Source organism: Canis aureus, chromosome 1 (assembly GCF_053574225.1).
Source record: "Canis aureus isolate CA01 chromosome 1, VMU_Caureus_v.1.0, whole genome shotgun sequence".
NCBI classification, from domain to species: domain Eukaryota; kingdom Metazoa; phylum Chordata; class Mammalia; order Carnivora; family Canidae; genus Canis; species Canis aureus.
In genome coordinates this window covers 69,879,854-69,900,000 of record NC_135611.1, presented here as the reverse complement: position 1 = coordinate 69,900,000, position 20,147 = coordinate 69,879,854, and the positions used below count along the sequence as shown (strand labels likewise).

Genomic DNA, 20,147 nt, shown 5'->3' with positions numbered 1-20,147 from the left:
CCTATAGCCTAGTTTTCCTTTTTTCAAACTGCTAGTATCAACCCTCTAGCAAGTTATGAAATCAACTTGAGAGAACATTAAAAAGCATGTTTTAAAGGCTGGAATGGAGTGGAATGGGGTGGGGTAGAAGAGAATGACACGGGGTAAACGGAGAACAGATGCTACAGAACAGGACAGAACACGAGCAGTATCGTCAATACGTGGCTTCGGCAGGTGCTCCCCAAAACCCAGGGCCTCTGCACACACCTGTCCTGGACGGCACCGTCCACTGTCAACTAAGCCACCGAATCACTTCTGTTGTTTCTTACTCAATACGAACAGACCTAAAAACATGGGTATTTAAGAGACCACTGAGGCTTTTAGCATTTTAAGTTGTTTTGTGCTTTAGATCTAAACTGCTCTTCCTGTAGCGACTTACCTTTGCCATTTCAAATGTTCCGTAAGTCAGTTTTAGGGACAACCAGGGAAGGAAGGCCATACTGCTGGAAGGGGACATCTGTAATTGTTTGACTCTTAGCGATTCTGGTATCATGAGAATGACACCGCATAAAATCCCAATTCAAAATACAACCTCCTAAAAACAAACAAGAGGCCCCTGGGCGGCTCAGTCGTGAAGCATCTGCCTTGGGCTGAGGTCGTGATCTCAGGTCCTGGGACCCAAGCCCCGGCTGGGCCCCCTGCTAGTGGGGGGTCTGCGTTCCCCGCCCCCCCCCCCCACTTCAGCTCCTGCTCTCACTGTGTGCACGCTCTCTCTCTTTCTCCCAAACAAATAAAATCTTTACAAACCAACCAACCAACCTCCGGCTAAAAATAAAGAAGTAGAGGGTTTTTCTAAATTCCCTTAGTTTTCTCTAATCTTATCCATTACTACTTAACTTTCTTTTCAATTGGATTATCTAAAATTCTCTTTTGCAGGGCACCTGGCTGGCTCAGTTGGTGGAATATGCGACTCTTGATTATGAGTTCAGGATTTTGAGTTCAAGCCCCACTTTGGGCATAAAACTTACTTTAAAAATAAATATGTAAAAATAAATTAAAATTCCTTTTGTTAGACATCACTGACAGGGCAAAGTTTAAAATTGTATGATGAGAGCTGGACAAAAAAGAAAAAGAATCCTATGAATATTTACTTCTATAGCATAGTTTTATTTGCTCTTGTAATAAGTTTGCTTTTTGTTTTTTTAAGTTCAGTGAGCCCTGGTGATTTGTGGTCAGGGTTATACACTGAGCCAAACCTCTTTTCCCTGGTTTGCATATCTTCTTTGCCCTTTATTTGTCAACTTTACTTGTATGGCTAGAGCATCAAATCCCCTCTTTCCTTACTGAACTTCATTTTATTTCTAACCTTAAAATCATAATCTACATATTCTAAAATACAATTTGCTGGAGCACCTGGGTGGCTTGGCAGCTAAGCGTCTGCCTTGGACTGAGGGCGTGATCCGGGGTCCCGGGTCCCAGGATCCAGGCCCATATGGGGCTCCCTGCATGGAGCCTGCTTCTCCCTCTGCCTGTGTCTCTGCCTCTCTCTCTCTCTCTCTCATGAATAAATAAAACCTTTTAAAAAAATAAATAGTAAAAAAATACAATTTGCTATTATTCTTTCAATTTACCTTATATGAAAATAATAATGAGCAAACGATTCATGTAACATCTAGTTTACTAATAAAAGCATTAAAGATCAGTGATCATAGAAGCAAAACAGAGAACGCTTGGCCATGCGCCCTGGATCTTTCTCTGGATTAGAGCTCATAACCTCATCTCATAAATTTAATTTATTACATTGTTAATTTTCATAATGATTTCAGTAGCCATTTCAATGTGCTCTAATGAATTTAGTCTTGTTGATAAAGGCTGTAATTCTCTAATCCAATCATTTGTTTTTCTGCCCAAAGCATGTGTCGTTTTATGAAAGTTATTTAATTTTTCCTTAAGTTTTATTTATTCCCTCAAAAAACTACAAGAGAATGAATTATGGGAGAAACTGCTTTAATTAAGTAGACCATCTGTCATTGGTGGTTGTTCTCACACTTCCTCTTAGCCAAAAGGCTGAGAACAAACTAGATTCTTTGTTTCGATAATCTTTTTTTTTCTTGTTCTGTAAATAGTCAAAATCTTTAAAGTAACCATTCTTAAGACTCCTGAACTTATGACTTAACAATATTACTTTCTCTAATTCATAGAGAAACACATTACTAAAACTTCCTAAAAAAAAATTTACCTCCCTCACTGAGTTTCTCTGAGGATTAAATAAGAAAATATAAAGCAGTTAGCAACATACAGGAAGCACTCAATAATATCATTACAAAATATTGCTCTCAAGATGAAAATTTGTTTAAATATTTAATTTAGCAAGTACACTTAGGCAAAAAATTTTGGTAAGATTAATAAAAATTTACGTGTATTAACAAGCTGAATCCTCTCGACTCCTGAAATAAGTCAATTATTATGCCAATTTTATAGATAATGAAGTTGTGCCTGGACACTTGTTTAATAGGCACAGTACGGATGTGTAGGAGCATGGTGCTGGGAAAACTGGGCAGCTACATGCAGAAGAATGAAACCGGAACACTTTCTTACACGACACATAAAAATAAAATCAAATGTATTAAAGTTCTAAATGTAAGAGCTGAAACCATAAAACTAAAAGAAAACAGAAGCCATAACATCTTTGACATTGGTTTTAGCAACATTTTTCTAGATGTCTCCTCAGGCAAGGGAAACAAAAGCAAAAATAAACTGATGAGGCCACACCAAAACACAAAGCTTTTGCACACCAAAGGAAACCAACAACAAATGAATAAGCAACCCACTGAATGAGAGAAGATTTTTGCAAATGATATATCCAACTAGGGATTAACACCCAAAATATATAATGAACTTGTACAACTCAACACCAAAAAAAAAAAAAAAATTAAACATGGGCACAGGACCTGAAGAAACATTTTTCCAAAGAAGACATCCAGATGGCCAACGGACACATGAAAAGATGCTCAACATCACTGATCATCAGGAAACTGCAGATCAAAGCCACAGCAAGATATCACTTTACAGAAAAGCTAGAATCAAAATGACAAAAAAAAAAATAAGAAATGCTGACAAGGATGTGGAGAAAAAGGATCACTTGTGCACTGTTGGTGGGAATATAGATTATTGCAACCAATAATCAGTATGGAGGAAAACAGGATGGAGGTTCCTTAAAAACTTAAAAATAGAAATACCATATGATCCATTAATTCCCCTAGTGAGTGTTTATCCAAAGAAAATGAAAATGCTAATTCAAAAAATATATGCACCCCTATATTTATCACAGCGTTATTTACAATAGCCAAGATGTGAAAACAACCCAAGTATCCATGGGTAGATGAATGGACAATGAAGACATGTTGTGTGACACTCGATGGAATACTACTCAGCCATAAAAAAGAATGGGATCTTGCCATTTGCAACATGATGGAGCTAGAGGATACTATGCTAAGTGAAATAAGTCAGAGAAAGACAAATACCATATGTTTTTACTTACATGTGGAATCTAAAAAAACAAAGACACAAACAAAAACCAGACCCTTAAATACAGAAAATAAACTGATGGTTGCCAGAAGGGAAAGGAGGATAGGTGAAATAAAGGGGATTAAGAGGTACTAACTTCCAGTTATAAAATAAATAAGTTATGGAGTTGAAAAGTACAGTATAGGGAATAGAGTCAAAAATATTGTAATTACGTTGTGTGGTGACAGATGGCAACAGAATAATGTAGAGAATTGTTGAATCAGTATGTCGTATACCTGAAACTAATACAATGTCGTATGCTAATTATACTTCCACCCAAAAAAATTCTGTAAGTTTATTTATTTATTTAAGGAATCTACACCCAACCTGGGGCTTAAACAAGGCCCTGAGACCAAGAGTCATATACTCTTCCAATTGAGCCAGCCAGATACCCCCAAAAAAATTTAAGAGAAAGTGTAGAACCCTGACAATCTGCCCCCACAGCTGTAGCTATAACTGCCATAGTTTAACACTACTAGGAATAATGTTGTGGACAGGGTCAGAGGAACAAGCTCATCCAGCTCTCTATTTAATGAACCAATGGAGAGTACATCTTTTTTTTTTTAAGATTTTATTTATTTATTCATGAGACACAGAGAGAGAGGCAGAGACACAGGCAGAGGGAGAAGCAGGCTCCCTGCGGGGAGCCCGGTGTGGGACTCGATTCCAGGACCACGGGGTCATGAAGGCAGAGGCTCCACCCCAGAGCCACCCAGGTGCCTCTGAATCAATGAAGTTTACATCTTTAAAGGCAACTTTTTAAGCACATTTTACAAATTCTAATTGTAGGGGCACTTGGGTGGCTCAGTCAGTTAGGTGTCGGCCTTCGGCTCAGGTCACTCCATTCTCAAAGGACTTAGAACAGTACATTGTCACAAGTGATGTAGACATGACATTAAAATCACTGAGTATTATTTGGAAAAGATATTGCCAATCTGATAAGTTACAATCATATACCAATGTGCATCTTTTAATACTTCTAAGATTGGGTAACTCTCCATATGTTTATTTGCTAATTGAATTTTATCTTCTACGTTGTTTACGCAGCACCAATTGTATCTGCTATGAAGCGGGCAAGTCAATATAAGTGTGTTGAATGACTTAAAGAATTCATTTGGGCTTTTCCAATTTTTTGTTTTCCTGTGTGTTTTCTTTAAAGGAAAAAGATGTAAAACACTTGTATTATTTGAGACAAATATTTGCCTCAAGCCCCTTTCTAAAAATTTGGAATATGTACTCCACATTTCCCAGAGATGACACAGAACATAATTTACACTCCGTTCTAAGTTTATCTTTTTTAGTAATCTCTACACCCAACGTAGGGCTCAAAACCATGACACTGAGATCAAGAGTCACATGCTCTTCTGACTGAGCCTCCAGGTGACCCACTGTATCCTTTTTAAAAATTCATCTGGAGGCACCTGGATGGCTCGGTCGGTTGAGCATCTGCCTGTGGTTCAGGGCGTGATCCCGGGGTCCTGGGATTGAGAGCCATGTCAGGCTCCCTGCTCAGCCGAGAGTCCGCTTCTCCCTGTCCCTCTGCCACTCTCCCCTGCTCGTGCTCTCTCTCTCGGTCTTTCAGTCTCTCAAATAAATAGATAAATTTTTTAAAAGTAAATTGATTTAAAATTGATTCAGGAATGGTGCCTGGCTAGCGCAGACTGTGCAGCATGCAACTCTTGATCTCAGGGTTGTGGGTTCAAGTCCCACATTGGATGTAGAGATTAAGATCACTTAACGACAACAACAAAGATGTAGGACCCCCCGGGTGACTCAGCTGGTTAAGCCTTTGACTCTTGATTTCAACTCAAGTCATGATTTTAGGGTCTTGAGAGTGACCTCCAAGTCAGGTACCATGCTCAGTAGGGAGTCTGCTTGGGATTCTCGCTCTCTCTCTCTCCGTCTCTCTCTTCCTCTACCTCCCCTTCTGCCCCTGCATGTGCGCTCTCTCTCTCTTTCTCTCTCGGAAATGAATAAATCTTTAAAAACAATAAAAAGTTAAAACTGACTCAGGATAGTCACTTACTACACCAGGTATTGAGGTTCAATCTTTATTTGATACAGTATTTTTCTATTAAAAAAATTCTTTTCAGGAAAAGGTAGATTTCAATTGACATTCTAAAATATCTAAAAGTTAAAGTACTTTTTTAAAATACAACTTAATGGTATTAGCTAATAAACAAGTAACAAAATAATAATTTCCCATATCTTTAAAGTCTGCGGAAAAAAAATAAAAATAAAAATAAAAAAAATAAAGTCTGCGATAATTATAAGGTTAGAATTCTGCATGAAGTCTAATAAGGATTATAATAACTTTGATATACGACCAGAATTCCACACTTATGAAAGACAAATGACTAAAAAAAAAAGACTCTCAAATTATTTTATTTTCAATCTTGATTTAAATATGGCTTGATAGTTAAGGACTATGAGTCTCTCAAGAGAACTGAGCCAATTAAACTAAAGCTCCCAGGCAGCCCCTGTGCCCCAGCGGTTTAGCGCCGCCTTCGGCCCGGGGTGTGATCCCAGGGTCCCGGTATCGAGTCCCACATAGGGCTCCCTGCATGGAGCCTGCTTCTCCCTCTGCCTGTGTCTCTGCCTCTTTCTATGTCTGTCATGAATAAATAAATAAAATCTTATAAAAAAAGAAAAAAGAAAAAAACCTAAAGCTCCCCACAGACTTATCCCCCATGGGACGCACGCTAAGCCATTCCTATCAGCGGTTGACTCTTCATGGTAGACTCGTCCAACTTTCAGAGGCAAGACTAACAGCAGCTCGAGGCATTCTCTGGACGTTTTGCTGGGTTTCTAACCAACTGACCAATGACACTTCCACCCTCTAAAGAGAACAGACCCACCCGGGCCCAGAGCAACAAGTCACTAATGTTATATTTTCTCCTGGAACATGTTCAACCTATAAAATCCAGAAGATGTGGCTCAGACTGTATTGCTCCTTCAACATTCCTAAGAGGATTTCTTTCATATACATTTGGATATTTTATTTCCAATGTGTATATTTATATTCTAGTATATATAATTCTAATGCATTCTATATTTGATTCAATATTCGAATACATTTCATATTCCTTTTTTAAGTAGGCTCCGTGCCCACTGTGGAGCCCAATGCAGGGCTTGAATTCACTAACCCTGAGATCCAGGGTCAGATGCTTACCACACTGAGCCAGCCAGGCACCCCAAATACATTTTGTATTCTAAGATACAATTATCAAGTAAATAGTTCTCTTTCAAGTAAATAGAGTAAATTCAAGTAAAAAGTCTCTTTTTTAATTTTTAAGTAAATTCAAGTAAAATAGTCTCTTTTCAAAAACAAAACTAAGAAAAACCATAAGGACAAATTTCAGCCAACCAGACAGCAGGACACCTAGTCATGACAGTGGCCGTGCTGAAGGTAACACAGTTGGCAACTAAGTCTGAGCCAAGCACCGGGGAGTGTTCTTACTGGCAAGGATCCTCCTTCCCACGATGTTCTTGTCAGCACCACTCTCCTCCTCGCCCTGCCAGGTTCCTATCAGCAAGAACGTCTTGGCAGTTCCCTCGTAATCTCTACCCACCAAAGGAAACTGGAAGAACCAAAGGCGACAACCAGCAACTTGAGAATTTTGAGGCTGCTGTCTACCACAGTCCAGTAAATCGATTAAATTGCCACGTTACTAAACGTAAGAGAAAGCCGCATTGAGTCCCTTCGAGCCACAAACTGGTTATCCTGTTTTTTGAATACAAACACTATTGCTAACTCTATCTTAAGTTTAAGGGTTGACAACAAAACTCCCAGCTTTTGTGACTTTCTATAAAAATCTCATTTCATAAAAACTAGAGTTTCCAGTTTGCAAAGAATTTTAGTATTTGTTTCTAGGGTCTTAGGAAATGCTGTTGTAAAAATGGGAGAGAACGAGTTGTCCCCAGATAACTAAGGGATATGTTTCACAGTTTTTGTACGTAGCATCTGTGCGTTATTTTGCATTTTAATTGCCCCCTTTACACACATTACCTCCTCTGATCTGCACAGCCAGGCTGAGGGGTGACCAGGAGGGACTCAGCACCAGTGACCGTGAGGAGTCCAGCTCATACGCTTTAAGGGTCCAAGGTTACGGGAGTAGAAAATGAAATGAAATGACTAAAACTCAAAACACAAGTTTTCTATTTCTATTTCTCTGACACTGTGTAAGCTGGAGTTTGGAATTTGAAACCCATCTTCCCACCAAAGCAATACTGTACATGGTGGTTTGGAGGCTAGCCTAAGCCACGGAGACCTCTTCCTCCCGAAGACAGAACCTCCAGCAGGGGAGTCACACAACTAAGGGACTCGCGTGGCCCGCAGGGGCCCTGAGCTTACACTAACATCACGTCTTTAGTGATGAATGGAACACATACTGAGGGAGAGGCCCTATTCCTATAGACCACTGGCCCGTCTTCCCAACGCCCCCCTGGAAGCAGCAGCTCGGCCCTTCCTTCTTTCCAGTCCCAGGGGCCGTGGCCTCTCCCCACCGGTGGGGACAGAACACAGTGGCTGCAGAAACACTATCTGCCCCCTGGGCTCGCTGCAGACTCAAGTGGAGGCTATTGTTCTGACAGACAAGCCCCGTGTCAGCCACGTGGGATCCCGAGGCCCCGGGGGACAGGTGCTCCTCTCGCCCCAGGCTAGCTGGGAGCACTGCAAGGGGATGATCCCGGCTGGACCGGGTGGGTGCAGAGGCAGGAAGGGGGGCGGGAGATGCCCCCGGGTGTGCAGGCATGGCCATTCAGGAAAACTCTTATTTTATATCCAAATTAGAGGAAGTAGTGAAATCAGAAAGAAGTGATTGCACTTTTTAGGTATATTCATTTTATTTGTTCAAAAAGTAGGAAATTAAAAAGGAAAACATGATTAAACCCTTGGTATCCTTGCCCCTCGTTTCCAAAAGGGATCTTCTTCTACCTACCAGGTATACTAATTCTCCAAATGAAGAATTTCTCTAAGAGCTGGAAAACGCCCCCAAAACTGTTTTTCTCTACGGGCCAGGTGTAGAGGGAAAGATGGGAAAACGTCCCATGACTGAGCAAATACCTCTTTGTCCTTCCTTTTCCCCTCGGATTATGGAATGGAGGGGGAGTGATTAATAAGTTATCAGAGATATGGCTCATTTTAAGTATCCCTCTCTCCTTACATCACCCCAAAATGCGAACCAGACTCGCTGGATAGGAAGACAGTGAGATAGAAAGCAGTGTGTTTCCGAGACTGGATGAGCACCAGAATCACATGGGATGCTTAAAAATCAAAAAGTTTCCTTGGCCCAACACACAGGTAGAAAAGAGGAATCTGGAGTTTACCATCACACCCCAGAAAACCCAGATGATCAGTTAAGTACAGGACAGTTAGTACAGAGGAGAGAACCTTAAAGCGTTCACCTGTATCCAGCAGGCCTCTCCTCCTCTCAAATATCCAGGAAGGCCTTCCAGGGCACCCACCCACATCCAGGTGAGAGGCCTCTCTGACACACCTTCGCCCCAGGTAAGCCCACAGAAATCATGTACAACATTCGTCTCAGGAGGTTATAGCTATTCATCAAAGAAAGGACTAACGAATCAGAAATCACAGATTCTGTAAGTAGTTCTTTTTGTTTTTTAAGATTCATTTTATTTGAGAAAGAGAGAGAGAGATAGGGTGTGTTTGCACGAGGTGGGGAGGGATCATCTCAAACAGACTCCACTCTGAGCATCGAGCTCAACAGTTGGGGCTCGATCCCATGACTCTGAGATCATGACCCAGGCCAAAACCAAGAGTTCAACACGCAACTGACTGAGCCACCCCAAAGTAGTTCTTTTCCATTATGTGCATTTAGCTGATTAACTTCTCTGAGTCTTATTTTTTTTTCTTGGAAATGAAGAGATCAAACTAATTTTTTTTTTTTTTCACACTACCACCAGGCTTTATTGCTCAAAATGTAAGCTAAACATTGAAGGTAAATGAGGACCCCAAGAAGACAGAGTCCAGACCCATGGAGCCCAGGCAGCCCAGCTCCTCTGCCACCGGACAGACATTCCTTGCAAGGCACCACCCCACCCTGGGGGAGATCAAACTAATTTCTTATGGATCCTCCAGTTTGGGAAGCCCAGTCGAGACCCAACTGTATCAGATCACAGCAAGGTTCTACAGGAGACTGGATGTAAAATAAGTGGTACAGAGCATACAGTCAACAAACATTTGTGGAATACGTTGGTGTTTTCCCCTATTTTCTCTTCACAAGTAACCTGGGTAATAGACAAATCTGTCTCATTTTCAATACTTACTTTCACAATCATCTTTAATATCTATAGTGGCAAATGGCATGTCTTTCAGAGAATCCATGGCATCAGCTTCAAATTCTTCTGACATTTCCTCTTCTCTGGACACATTTTCACACTCATTGGAATTTATTGCTCCTTTAACATATCAAAAAGAAAAAAAATGTATTATTTATTTTTTAATTGTATCCTAAACTAAGACAAGTCAACTGAATTCAATATAAATTAACATTTGTTGAGAAATGATCCTTGTATTCGAATATATTATAGAGTAATATAAACATTATTTATACTATAGTCTACATTTCTATAAATGTACTTTTATGTTAAACAGCTTTAATAATTTTCTGAAGCATAGTATTCCACTCAGGGTTAGAGGAAGACTGAGTAAATCAACAATCCTCCAGATCTTTTATAGCTAAATTTTCTTAACTCTAAAACTCCATTTTTTAAAAAAAATTTAAAAATTAAAAAATAAAAATCCATTTTTTCCATACTTTTTGAAAACAAACCAATAGTTTTGTCTGTCTCATGTTTATTTTTAATAATATCACTTACGTGTTCTCATTTGTACAAGTTCTGACCTTTATTTTTTCTTCAATAAAGACATTTAAAAAAAAAAAAAAAAAAAAAAAGACATTTTTTTTCTGTTATTAATTAACATTGGTAATTCATGGCTCTAAATATGCTTTCCTAGAAATTTAATGATTAAACACCAGAAGATTGTATCATTTCCCTGACTGCCCTCCCAAGGATATTTGCTAATATTAAAGCCACATTTCACACTTGGTTTTTGTTTTTGTTATGGGTGGAACAACCATGTTTCGGGTGGAGGTTAAGGGAAAGAGAGTGTCTGTTTAAACTGATAAAATTGCTAAATGTCTCAGTAGGTGGTCGTCCCAGTACCATTATTTTCCACACTTCTATTGACAAAACACAAATGTTGTTTGAACTAGGACTGAACAAAATCTTGGGATAATTGTATAATTTTTACCCTATGTATTTACTAAAGACTAACCTACCATTAAAGATATTCATGAAGTCATGTATTTCTTTCTGTTGTAATCCTCTATTTTCAAATATCTAAAAACCACATTCCATTAAGAATATGGCTTACAACATAATAAGGTCATGAAAGGTCATAGTTAACATACATACCAAAAAAAAAAAAATCTAAATTTTTATTGCAATTTGAGTGATCTTTACTACTGCTCGCACACACATGCACATACACGTTCCAGATAAAAGTGAAAAAATAAAAAAATAAATAAATAATTAAAAAAACAAAAGATTTATATATAGTCATGTTCAATACCAAAACAAACAAAAAAAGTAATAGTACATTCTTAATAATGATACTATTTATTTACCAAATATGAGTGCCTGGCACACAAGTGTTCAACAAATATTAGTTTACTATGAGCCTATTCATAAACTTATAACAACTTGAAATATGAGAACAAGTAAATGTTTCCCATTTCTATGCCTGAGTTGAAAAATACAAATGCAGATTATACCTAAACAAAAATTTTAATAGGTCAATATATATCTTATACCTTCAGGCACATATAGCTACTCATAAAGAATCATCACTGACCATGCAGCTTACTCTTGAAAAGGTAGCAGCAGAGTATTTAGGCAGGTAAATATGCACAAGGCAGAATGAAAATCAGAACAAAATGAAATAAACCCAACTTTTGTGTTTCTCTTGCATTCTTAATCTAAGAACGTATTACTAATCTCTGAAGATCTAATGTACAGCATGGTTACTGTAGTCAATACTGTACTATATATACTTGAAATGTGCTCAGAAAGTAGACCTTAAGCATTCTCACAAAAAAAAAAAAAGGAACTATGTAACTATGTCAGGTGATGGATGTTAATTAACTTGACAGTGGTAATCATCTCACAATATATACTTGTATAAAATCATCACACTTTAAATACATACAATTTTATTTGTGAGTTACATCTCAATAAAGCTGGGAGGAAAAAAGAACTCGGTGATATGAAATTGGCCCATTAGCACTGACATTTCAATAGCTTTAAAGTCTGTGTGCCCCTGGGAAATAGATTGGATTCTTGGCAATGTGTGGAATGGCCTAAGAGGCTGACTTCTGTGCTCTAACAACATACTGTCAAGGCAAAAGGAAGACTTGAATGGCATGATGAATTGTTATTTTTTTCCATGAAAAAAGTTATTGAAATACTTTCAGTTTATCTCGAGCTCCATTAACCAATAGTTAGAGAAGTGCTACGTGGATCATTCTGCCTCTACAAAAGCAGAATCAGGAAGGAACAATATTGAAAAGAGTGCCATTTAGGTAATGACGCAAGGCAAGCTGGCCGATGTAACAGGGAGGGTTTAGTATCAGAAATTAGAAGGCAGATATCCTAGTGTGGTGCTTCCACCTCACTAGCAGTATGATCCCAGGAAATTCATATGAACTCTTCAGGCCCCACTCGGTAGCCCCTCTCCTAGATGACATCATTGTCCTACTTGAAAAACTATAAATCCTGGCTGCACTTTAGGATCACCTGGAGCTTTTTAAAATGACCAATGCCTGGGTCCCACTCCAGGCCAATTAAATTGGAATCTCTGGAGATCAAGGCAGCTGCTGGTATTTTCTTAAAGCCTTGCAGGGTGACTCTAATGTGTAAGAGAAGATGAAAAATGACTGCTCCCAAAGATCCCTTCTCATCTCTTCCACACCTTGATTCTTCTCGAGACCAAGGACTATGTTGACAATTGAGAATAATCAACTTAAAAGTAGAAACTCAGATTAGATGTTTACTATTAGGGGAAACTTTTCTGATCCCCAGCTCAGAGCTGAGTTAGGTAATCCCATCTCCTTCCCAATAGCTAGTGTTTCCTCCAGTCACCGCACATGTAAGTGTCCATCTGTCAGTCTTGTCCATTAGACACTAAGTAAAAGTGATCATATACTTTACCACCCCATATGGGATACTTCAGAAAGTGAAAGGGAGGACTTTTCATAATGACACTCCATCCATAAGTATAGACCCCCCATTCTAAGTTCCTTAAGTGCCACATCTTATCTTTATTTGATTCCTCAATGTCTAGTACAGTGTTCAGCTCACAGCTGGTGATCAATACGCTTGTACTGAATGACTGGATACAGGTAAGCACACATTCTAGAGTGTTTAATAATAAATCACTCAAGTTACACTGCAGTACAACTATTTCGATGCCCAAGAAAAAATAATTTGTGGTGTTTAAATGGCAGCTTCAGCACATCACAGAGTCTCATTTTCACAGGATGATGAAGGAAATGTACTGTCATCTCATTTGATATAAAGATAAAAAGTATAGTAGGACTTGCTCAATATCATTCTCCATCTTGTTAAATAAAGCATATAGAAACTTTTGAAATGCAATGCTACAGCAAAATCAATAATCCAGAACTTGAAATAAACTTTGTTCCATGAAACTACAGAATAATAGAAACAATTTTTGTAGATATGAATCATTAACTCTGAAAAAAAGAGAACACCATTTCCAAATAACTCTTCAAAGAATTGCTGGTCATTCTCTAGAGCAATGTTTCTCAACAGAGTTCAAATCTGGAAGCTTTTCTCCAGTTCTCTAAGCTCCACTGTCTGGGCAAAGGTGACAGATATCACTAAGACACCAACTACACTTTCTCTCTACAGAAATTAGAAGTATTTTGCTTCTGAAAAACTGCCTTAAAATAACTGGCTCTTAAATAAAGCATTTAAACCATAAAATGGTCATTTTGAGTACTTAAAATTTGGTCTGATTAAAACCCTATCTTTTGCACAAATCCAAATAAAATAACAGCTAACACTTGAGCGGGCAATAACACTACGCAGAGCTGTAAGCACTTTATAGGTAATGACTCATTTAATCCACAGAGACAGCTATCAGGGAGGTACTATTAGTTGTTTACTGAGTTTACAGACTGGCCAATGAAGTAACTTGCCCAAGGTCACAGCTAAGTTTAGGGTTGGAATTTGAATCCTGTCACTCTACTGTCAAAACTTCTTTTTCTGGCAACATGCTCCACTGCCTGTTAACATATGTAGTTCACGGAGCTGTAAACTGAGGGAATTCTTTCAAAAGGCACTCTGGCAAGAAATAGGTCAGGAGCTATAAATGTTCTTCTTACTAATGTATCTGTACCACATAGGCTGACACGGGCGGGACAATTCCCAGCCCGCGTCCACCTGTATCAGAGTGTAATTAAACTCTTTATGTGCACCCTAACACCTCAAAAAGCAAGCAGGAAGAAAAAAAAAAAGGAAGAAAAGGTGGAACTTACATGCCTAATAATAGAGGAATGAATAAAGCACGCTCACACTAATGACAACTGAAAATAAGGGCTATAAAGTCTGCAACAACTGAAAAAAAATTGATAACTACTTTAAAAAGCAAATACAACATTGCATGTCTTCTGTCATTACGGTACTGCAAAGGCTGGAGGACATAGATTATTTCTAAGTTCTGGCCTAGCTGCACTCTATTTGTATTTTTCCCCTGTCATTCAAATATTTTAAATAGAATATCACTTTTATAAAAAGAATTAATGCACACATTTAAAACATAGGGTGTTATATGTCAGCAAACTGGATTTAAATAAAATATTTTTTAAATGTAAAACCACAAAGTATACACCAATATTCAAATATACGTGCACTTCAGCAGATGACTTAAGGACAGTTTTGCCTTTTGTCACCCAAAATGCAAGCTTCCTATCTGGATAATGGAATGTGAGTCCCTGAAGTAGGCCTGTCAGGTGCCCTGTGCGGCTGTCCCCTGTGTGCCTGTCCGCTGTGCGCCTGTCCCCCATGCCACTGTCCTCTGTGCCGCTGTCCTCTGTGCGCCTATCCCCCACGTGCCTGTCCCCCGTGCACCTGTCCCCCGTGCCGCTGTCCCCGTGCCACTGTCCCCCGTGCCACTGTCCCCCGTGCCGCTGTCCCCCGTGCCGCTGTCCCCCGTGCCGCTGTCCCCCGTGCCGCTCTCCGCGTGGTGCTCCCCAAGCCCCAGGGCAAGCGCCGCGGCCACGGTAACGGCGGCGTGTCCACCCGCGGAGGGGCTGGGCTGCGTGACCCAGCCGGGCGTCCTCCTCACGGAAAGAACAGCAACACAACCCGTTACTAGAGAGAAATGGAGCGCGCAGTCCGCACGGCCCACAGGGCGCGGGGAGGCGCCCAATCAGGTCGCCGTCAACTTGGCCCGCGAGGAGCTGCCCCGGGCCCGAGGCGCGAGGCCACGCGGGAAGCCCGGGGCCGGGCCACGGGGGGCGGGGGGGGCCGTGGGGGGGCCGTGAGTCCCGCGGGCGCCCCCCGCCCCCCGCCCCCACTGCAGGGCGGCCACCGGCGGCCGGGGTCACGTCCCGGCGTCTCCTCCCGTGTTTATCCACGAGGGGCGCGTGTCACCGGCTCCGGCCCGTCCCCGCGTCCCCCGGGGCCTCGGGTGCGGGCTCTCCCGGCGCCCCCTCCGGGCCCTGCAGGCCGCGGGCGCCCAGGCGGGGCAGCCCCGGGGGTCGGGCCGCGGGGCCGGGGCGGGGGGGACGGCGGGGACGGGGCCCTCCCGGCCTCCCCCGGCCTCCCGCCCGCGCTCACCGGCTCCGGGGCGCTCCATGGCGGCGGCGGAGGAGGAGGCGGAGGAGGCGGAGGAGGCGGGGCGGGAGCAGGCGGGCCCCGGGAGCGGCGGAAGGGGCCGGGCGTCCGCGAGGGACCCGGATGGGGGCGGGGAGGGCGCCGGGCGCCGCGGCGGGGAAGGGAGGGGCGGGGAGGGGAGGGGCCCCGCGTGCCCGTGACCCGGCCTCCCCGCCCCCTCCCCCTCCCCCGCGTGCCCGTGACCCGCCCCTCACCCCTCCCTCCTCCTCCCCCCGCGCCCCCCTCCTCCTTTCTCCTCCCCCCGTCCCCCCTCCCCCCCTCCCCCCTAGCGCCTGGGGACCCGGCGGCCGGAGCGGCTTGCGGGGCGGCGACCCGGGGTCTCCTCAGGCCCCGTGGGTCTAGTTTTGAGAAGAGCTTTCGAGACAGTCCTCGTTACAAAATACTTGGGAAGAGCGACACGCTCAGGAATGCGGCCGGGTCCATCTGTATGACCGGATGTTGCTGCGCTGCAAAAGAGAAAAAGCCAGATTGTGGCAAAGTCTCGAACTTTTAACAACGGTTTTGTGCCTAGAAATGGAAACCAGCTACTTGATTTTTGCAGGTCAAAGCACTGGTGCGAGTTAATGGGGGAGAAAAGCAATTTACTTCATTTTGGGGGGAAAAATTCTTGGAACAGATTTCTACTGGGCTCTTAAGGGCAAAGAAACTCTGCAGCAAGGAAAACGAGGTGCACCCCTCAAATTAGTGTCGCTGTTTGGCGAAGACCCCTTGAGGTACCTTAAGGGACCGGCGCAGGCACCGCCTGGCACAGCCACAGGTGACATAAAGACCACACACGGGAAGGAATAAAGCTTGTCACGCTGCTTCTAAGATGATTCTAGCAATTTGAATATTGGAGTCGCACAGGTGAACAGGACGGGCCTTTTTCTTAAGGAACTGATCACTTGGGATCCCCGGGTGGCGCAGCGGTTTGGCGCCTGCCTTTGGCCCAGGGCGCGGGATCGAATCCCACGTCGGGCTCCCGGTGCATGGAGCCTGCTTCTCCCTCTGCCTGTGTCTCTGCCTCTCTCTCTCTCTGTGTGACTATCATAAATAAATTATTTAAAAAAATAATAATAAAAAAATCTTTAAAAAAAGGAACTGATCACCTAACAACAGAAAAACATGAGCATCTTCAATAAGTAATAAACTAAAAGCTGCAAAAAAAAAAAAAGGGATCCAGGCCTATATTGAAAGGGATAAGAATGCAGAGCCCCAAAATGTGCCGCTTGGATTTGGGGCTGGAGCTATTGAGAAACAGCCGCAAAAGACCGCTCCTTCCCCCTTTATGCTAAAAGCAAGGCTTACACTACGCTTTGTAGAAGGTGACGTAAGCTCCCATTTGTAAAGATTCTCCCCTCTTCTGGAACAGGTAGAAATCGAACCAGAAGAGAAGAGTGGATATCTGCATTAGGAACCTTATGAAACAACCTTTATTTACCAAACGTTTCCTACTCTGACCTCCTGAAGGCGGAGGCAAGCGTCTGTATTCCAGAGGGCATAGGGTTACTCAGTGAATAGTTGCTGAATGAAGGAAACTTTTGTGAGCCCTAGATCTGTTTAAGTAGCCAGATTTGTCAAAAAAGAAAGCAACACATCTAAATTAACTTCATAACAAAGAAAGAGGGTTATAAGACCGTCCTGAAGCTTCACCAGCCTGAGGCAGACTAATAACTGACGTTGACGTTGACATTGACCCCCGAATGTTAATTGCTAAATGACCCGACCTGCCCCATTGATGGCCTGGTGCGACCCTCCAACCTACAGCGGTCACTAACCTGCGTCTGGGTCCTACATGGGCCTGACATGGCCTATGGACCATCCAGGCTGCCGTCTGGCCCAGCCTTTGCCCTGCCGAGCCCCCCCCCCCCACCCTTCGGGGCTCAGTCTCTGCCCCAGGAAGCGCTGTGTCCTCACCAGACATCAGCTCCCTGGTGGTCCCCTGGCCACGTGGCTCGCCTCAGTCCTCAGGCTTACAATCCTCTTGCAAAGGAGAACACCAGTGCCCCCTCCCCCAGCTTACATTGTGCTTCGAGGTGTTGACAGACAACATACCCAAGGTGGAGTCACTTATGCTAAGTGTCAGTGAACCAGGACTCCTTTCGGACCTAATTACAGTTTCCCCTCTCCCAGGAAATCGGAAACTAGTAAATCTGGAATGTCACCGGTGAGGTAGTCCACCTGACGGACCCCTTCTGCTCCCCAAAGAAAGATCGTCACCTGCCCTTTTCTTGTCCCTGGCCCCCTTTTGACTATAAAAGTCTCACATTTTGTTCAGTTCCTCAGAGCTCCTCTGTATTAGCTAGGGGTGTGCTGGCCCTTTTCATGAATCGTTGAATGAGGTCAATATGACCTTTAAATTTCTTCAACGGAATTTTTTTTTTATTAAAGATTTATTTATTTATTTATGATAGACATAGAGAGAGAGAGAGAGAGAGAGAGAGAGGCAGAGACACAGGAGGAGGGAGAAGCAGGCTCCATGCCGGAAGCCCAACGCGGGTCTCGATTCCGGGACTCCAGGATCGCGGCCTGGGCCAAAGGCAGGTGCTAAACCACTGAGCCACCCAGGGATCCCCTGAATTTTGTTTTTTAACAATGGATGAAGTGACACCGAAGATGATTTGTGTAAGAGAAAGAGAATTCATTGAGACAGTATGTTCCTTTTGTCAAAAACAAGACAACACACCGAAACAGAGTCACTTCTGCTAAGCCCCACATCACCAAACCAAGACCTAATTATTTTGACAGCAAACCGGGCGGTGGGGAGTCACCTGCCCATCAGCCTAAAAGAGAGTCAGCTTGCAAGGATCAACACTCTGTGCCCCTAGTATGACCTCCGCCCCCACCCCTGCTGCTTATGACAGCTTTCACTTGGTATAGCCCCCCAGCCTGAGCTCCTGTCCCTCTGTGAGATTAGAGGCTACCTGCTTCAAATCAGTTTTTGTTCAAATTGATTTTGTTCAAATAAACTCTTAAAAGCTCCGTATGCCTCAGTGTATCTCTTAGCAGGTCACACACACGGCCAACTTCTGCCCAGAGGACAAGGTGCAGTGCCAAGGCTGCGGGACAGGAAGGGTCCCATTCAGGCCACAGCAACAGTCCTGCACAGCCACCCCCTCCGCCTGCAGGGCCTGCTGCAGAGGCCACGCGGGTGTCAGGCCAACTCCACTCAGTGTGCTGAGCTCTCTTCAGATCCCTCAGTTCTCCTTTGTGCTAGGGTCTTGTCCCCCTGCATTTCTGCCAAAACCATTGTTGCTGCTTTAGTGTTCATCCTAGAAGGTTCTTTGGGCCTCCCAATAAACTACACCCACTAATGGTTATCAAGGAAAGTGAGGGCATGCAGTCCACAAGGCACAGCCAAACATCAGTAGAAAGTCAGCTGGTTCCCTTGGTCATCGAGCGTGACTCAGGATGACATCTCATTCCTCAGGATGAGGAATATGTGTGTAACTATAAAACATGTATTTTTTTAAAAGATTTTATTTATTTATTCATGAGAGAGAGAGAGAGAAGCAGAGACGCAGGCAGAGGGAGAAGCAGGCTCCCTGCAGGGAGCCCGAAGTGGGACTTGATCTTGGGACCCCGGGGTCATGCCCTGGGCCAAAGGCAGATGCCCAACCACTAAGCCGCCCAGGCATCCCTAAAACATGAATTCTTTAATATTTGGGTATATTCAAGAAATCACTGTATATCTCTCGATACAGGCAAACACACACGTGTGCAAGCACGAATGTGTGCCATAGTATATATTTTATAAAAATAGAATGATATTGCATCTGGTCTTATAACTTGCTTTTTTCCTTGCAATATATTGTGACTAATTTCTCAGTCCTTAAATATTCTTTTATACCATAATTTCAAAGGCTGGATATTAAACCTTTATGTAGGGATCCCTGGGTGGCGCAGCGGTTTGGCGCCTGCCTTTGGCCCAGGGCGCGATCCTGGAGACCCGGGATCGAATCCCACGTCGGGCTCCTGGTGCATGGAGCCTGCTTCTCCCTCTGCCTGTGTCTCTCCCTCTCTCTCTCTCTCTCTCTCTCTATGTGACTATCATAAATAAATAAAATTAAAAAAAAAAAATAAACCTTTATGTAAATGCGTTCCTGACATACGCAGTATCCATTCACCCCATCTATCCCTGCTGCTCCATCAGCGTCCCCTGCTTGTGTGTGTCATGAGGATCAGCGCTGAGGTCCCAGGAGGCCCATACCTGGAAGTTTCTCTAAGCCGCGACACATACTTGCTCTATCGGAGAGACGCAGAGACGATGATGCTCCATCCACAGGTGTCCCGTGTACACCTAATACCTCCTGACTCTTAGAACCTCTTGGTCCTTCCATCCCTTTTAACGTGCGACTACATGTAAAAGGTACGTGTTTCACTTCCTATTGATCTGTGTATGATACAGCCTCATTCATCTTCTATAACAGAAGAAACAATTATAACAGTTTTCTTAACATTTGAATATTCTTGTATAACATCTGAAATGCAACTGCATCTTACAGATCTAACCCGATCCTCTGTCTAATCTGCTGCGATTTTAGCAAACCTACCTAACTCACCTTGGATATTTCAATTTAGCATCAGAAAATCTCCAGAAAGTCTGACCTTACCTTCTGGGTTTTATAGAACTCTCCTAGCACTGAATAGCTCCTACTTTGTTTCCAAGGTAACAA

General features: G+C 43.0%; 1 protein-coding gene across 8 annotated transcripts in view; it reads right to left on the bottom strand.

Annotated features, from left to right (window-relative positions):
* Positions 1 to 15,549, bottom strand: part of AKAP7 (A-kinase anchoring protein 7) — a 128,094-nt gene extending 112,545 nt beyond the window's left edge. For all 8 annotated transcript variants that reach the window (XM_077903069.1, XM_077903080.1, XM_077903094.1 and 5 more), the window contains exons 1-2: positions 15,436 to 15,549; positions 9,835 to 9,966 (exon numbers count right to left, since the gene is read on the bottom strand). In XM_077903069.1, coding sequence (XP_077759195.1) covers positions 9,835 to 9,966; positions 15,436 to 15,454 — 151 coding nt within the window. In that variant the 5' untranslated portion in view covers positions 15,455 to 15,549. The remainder of the gene's footprint in view (positions 1 to 9,834; positions 9,967 to 15,435) is intronic.
* Between the last annotated feature and the right edge of the window lie 4,598 nt (positions 15,550 to 20,147).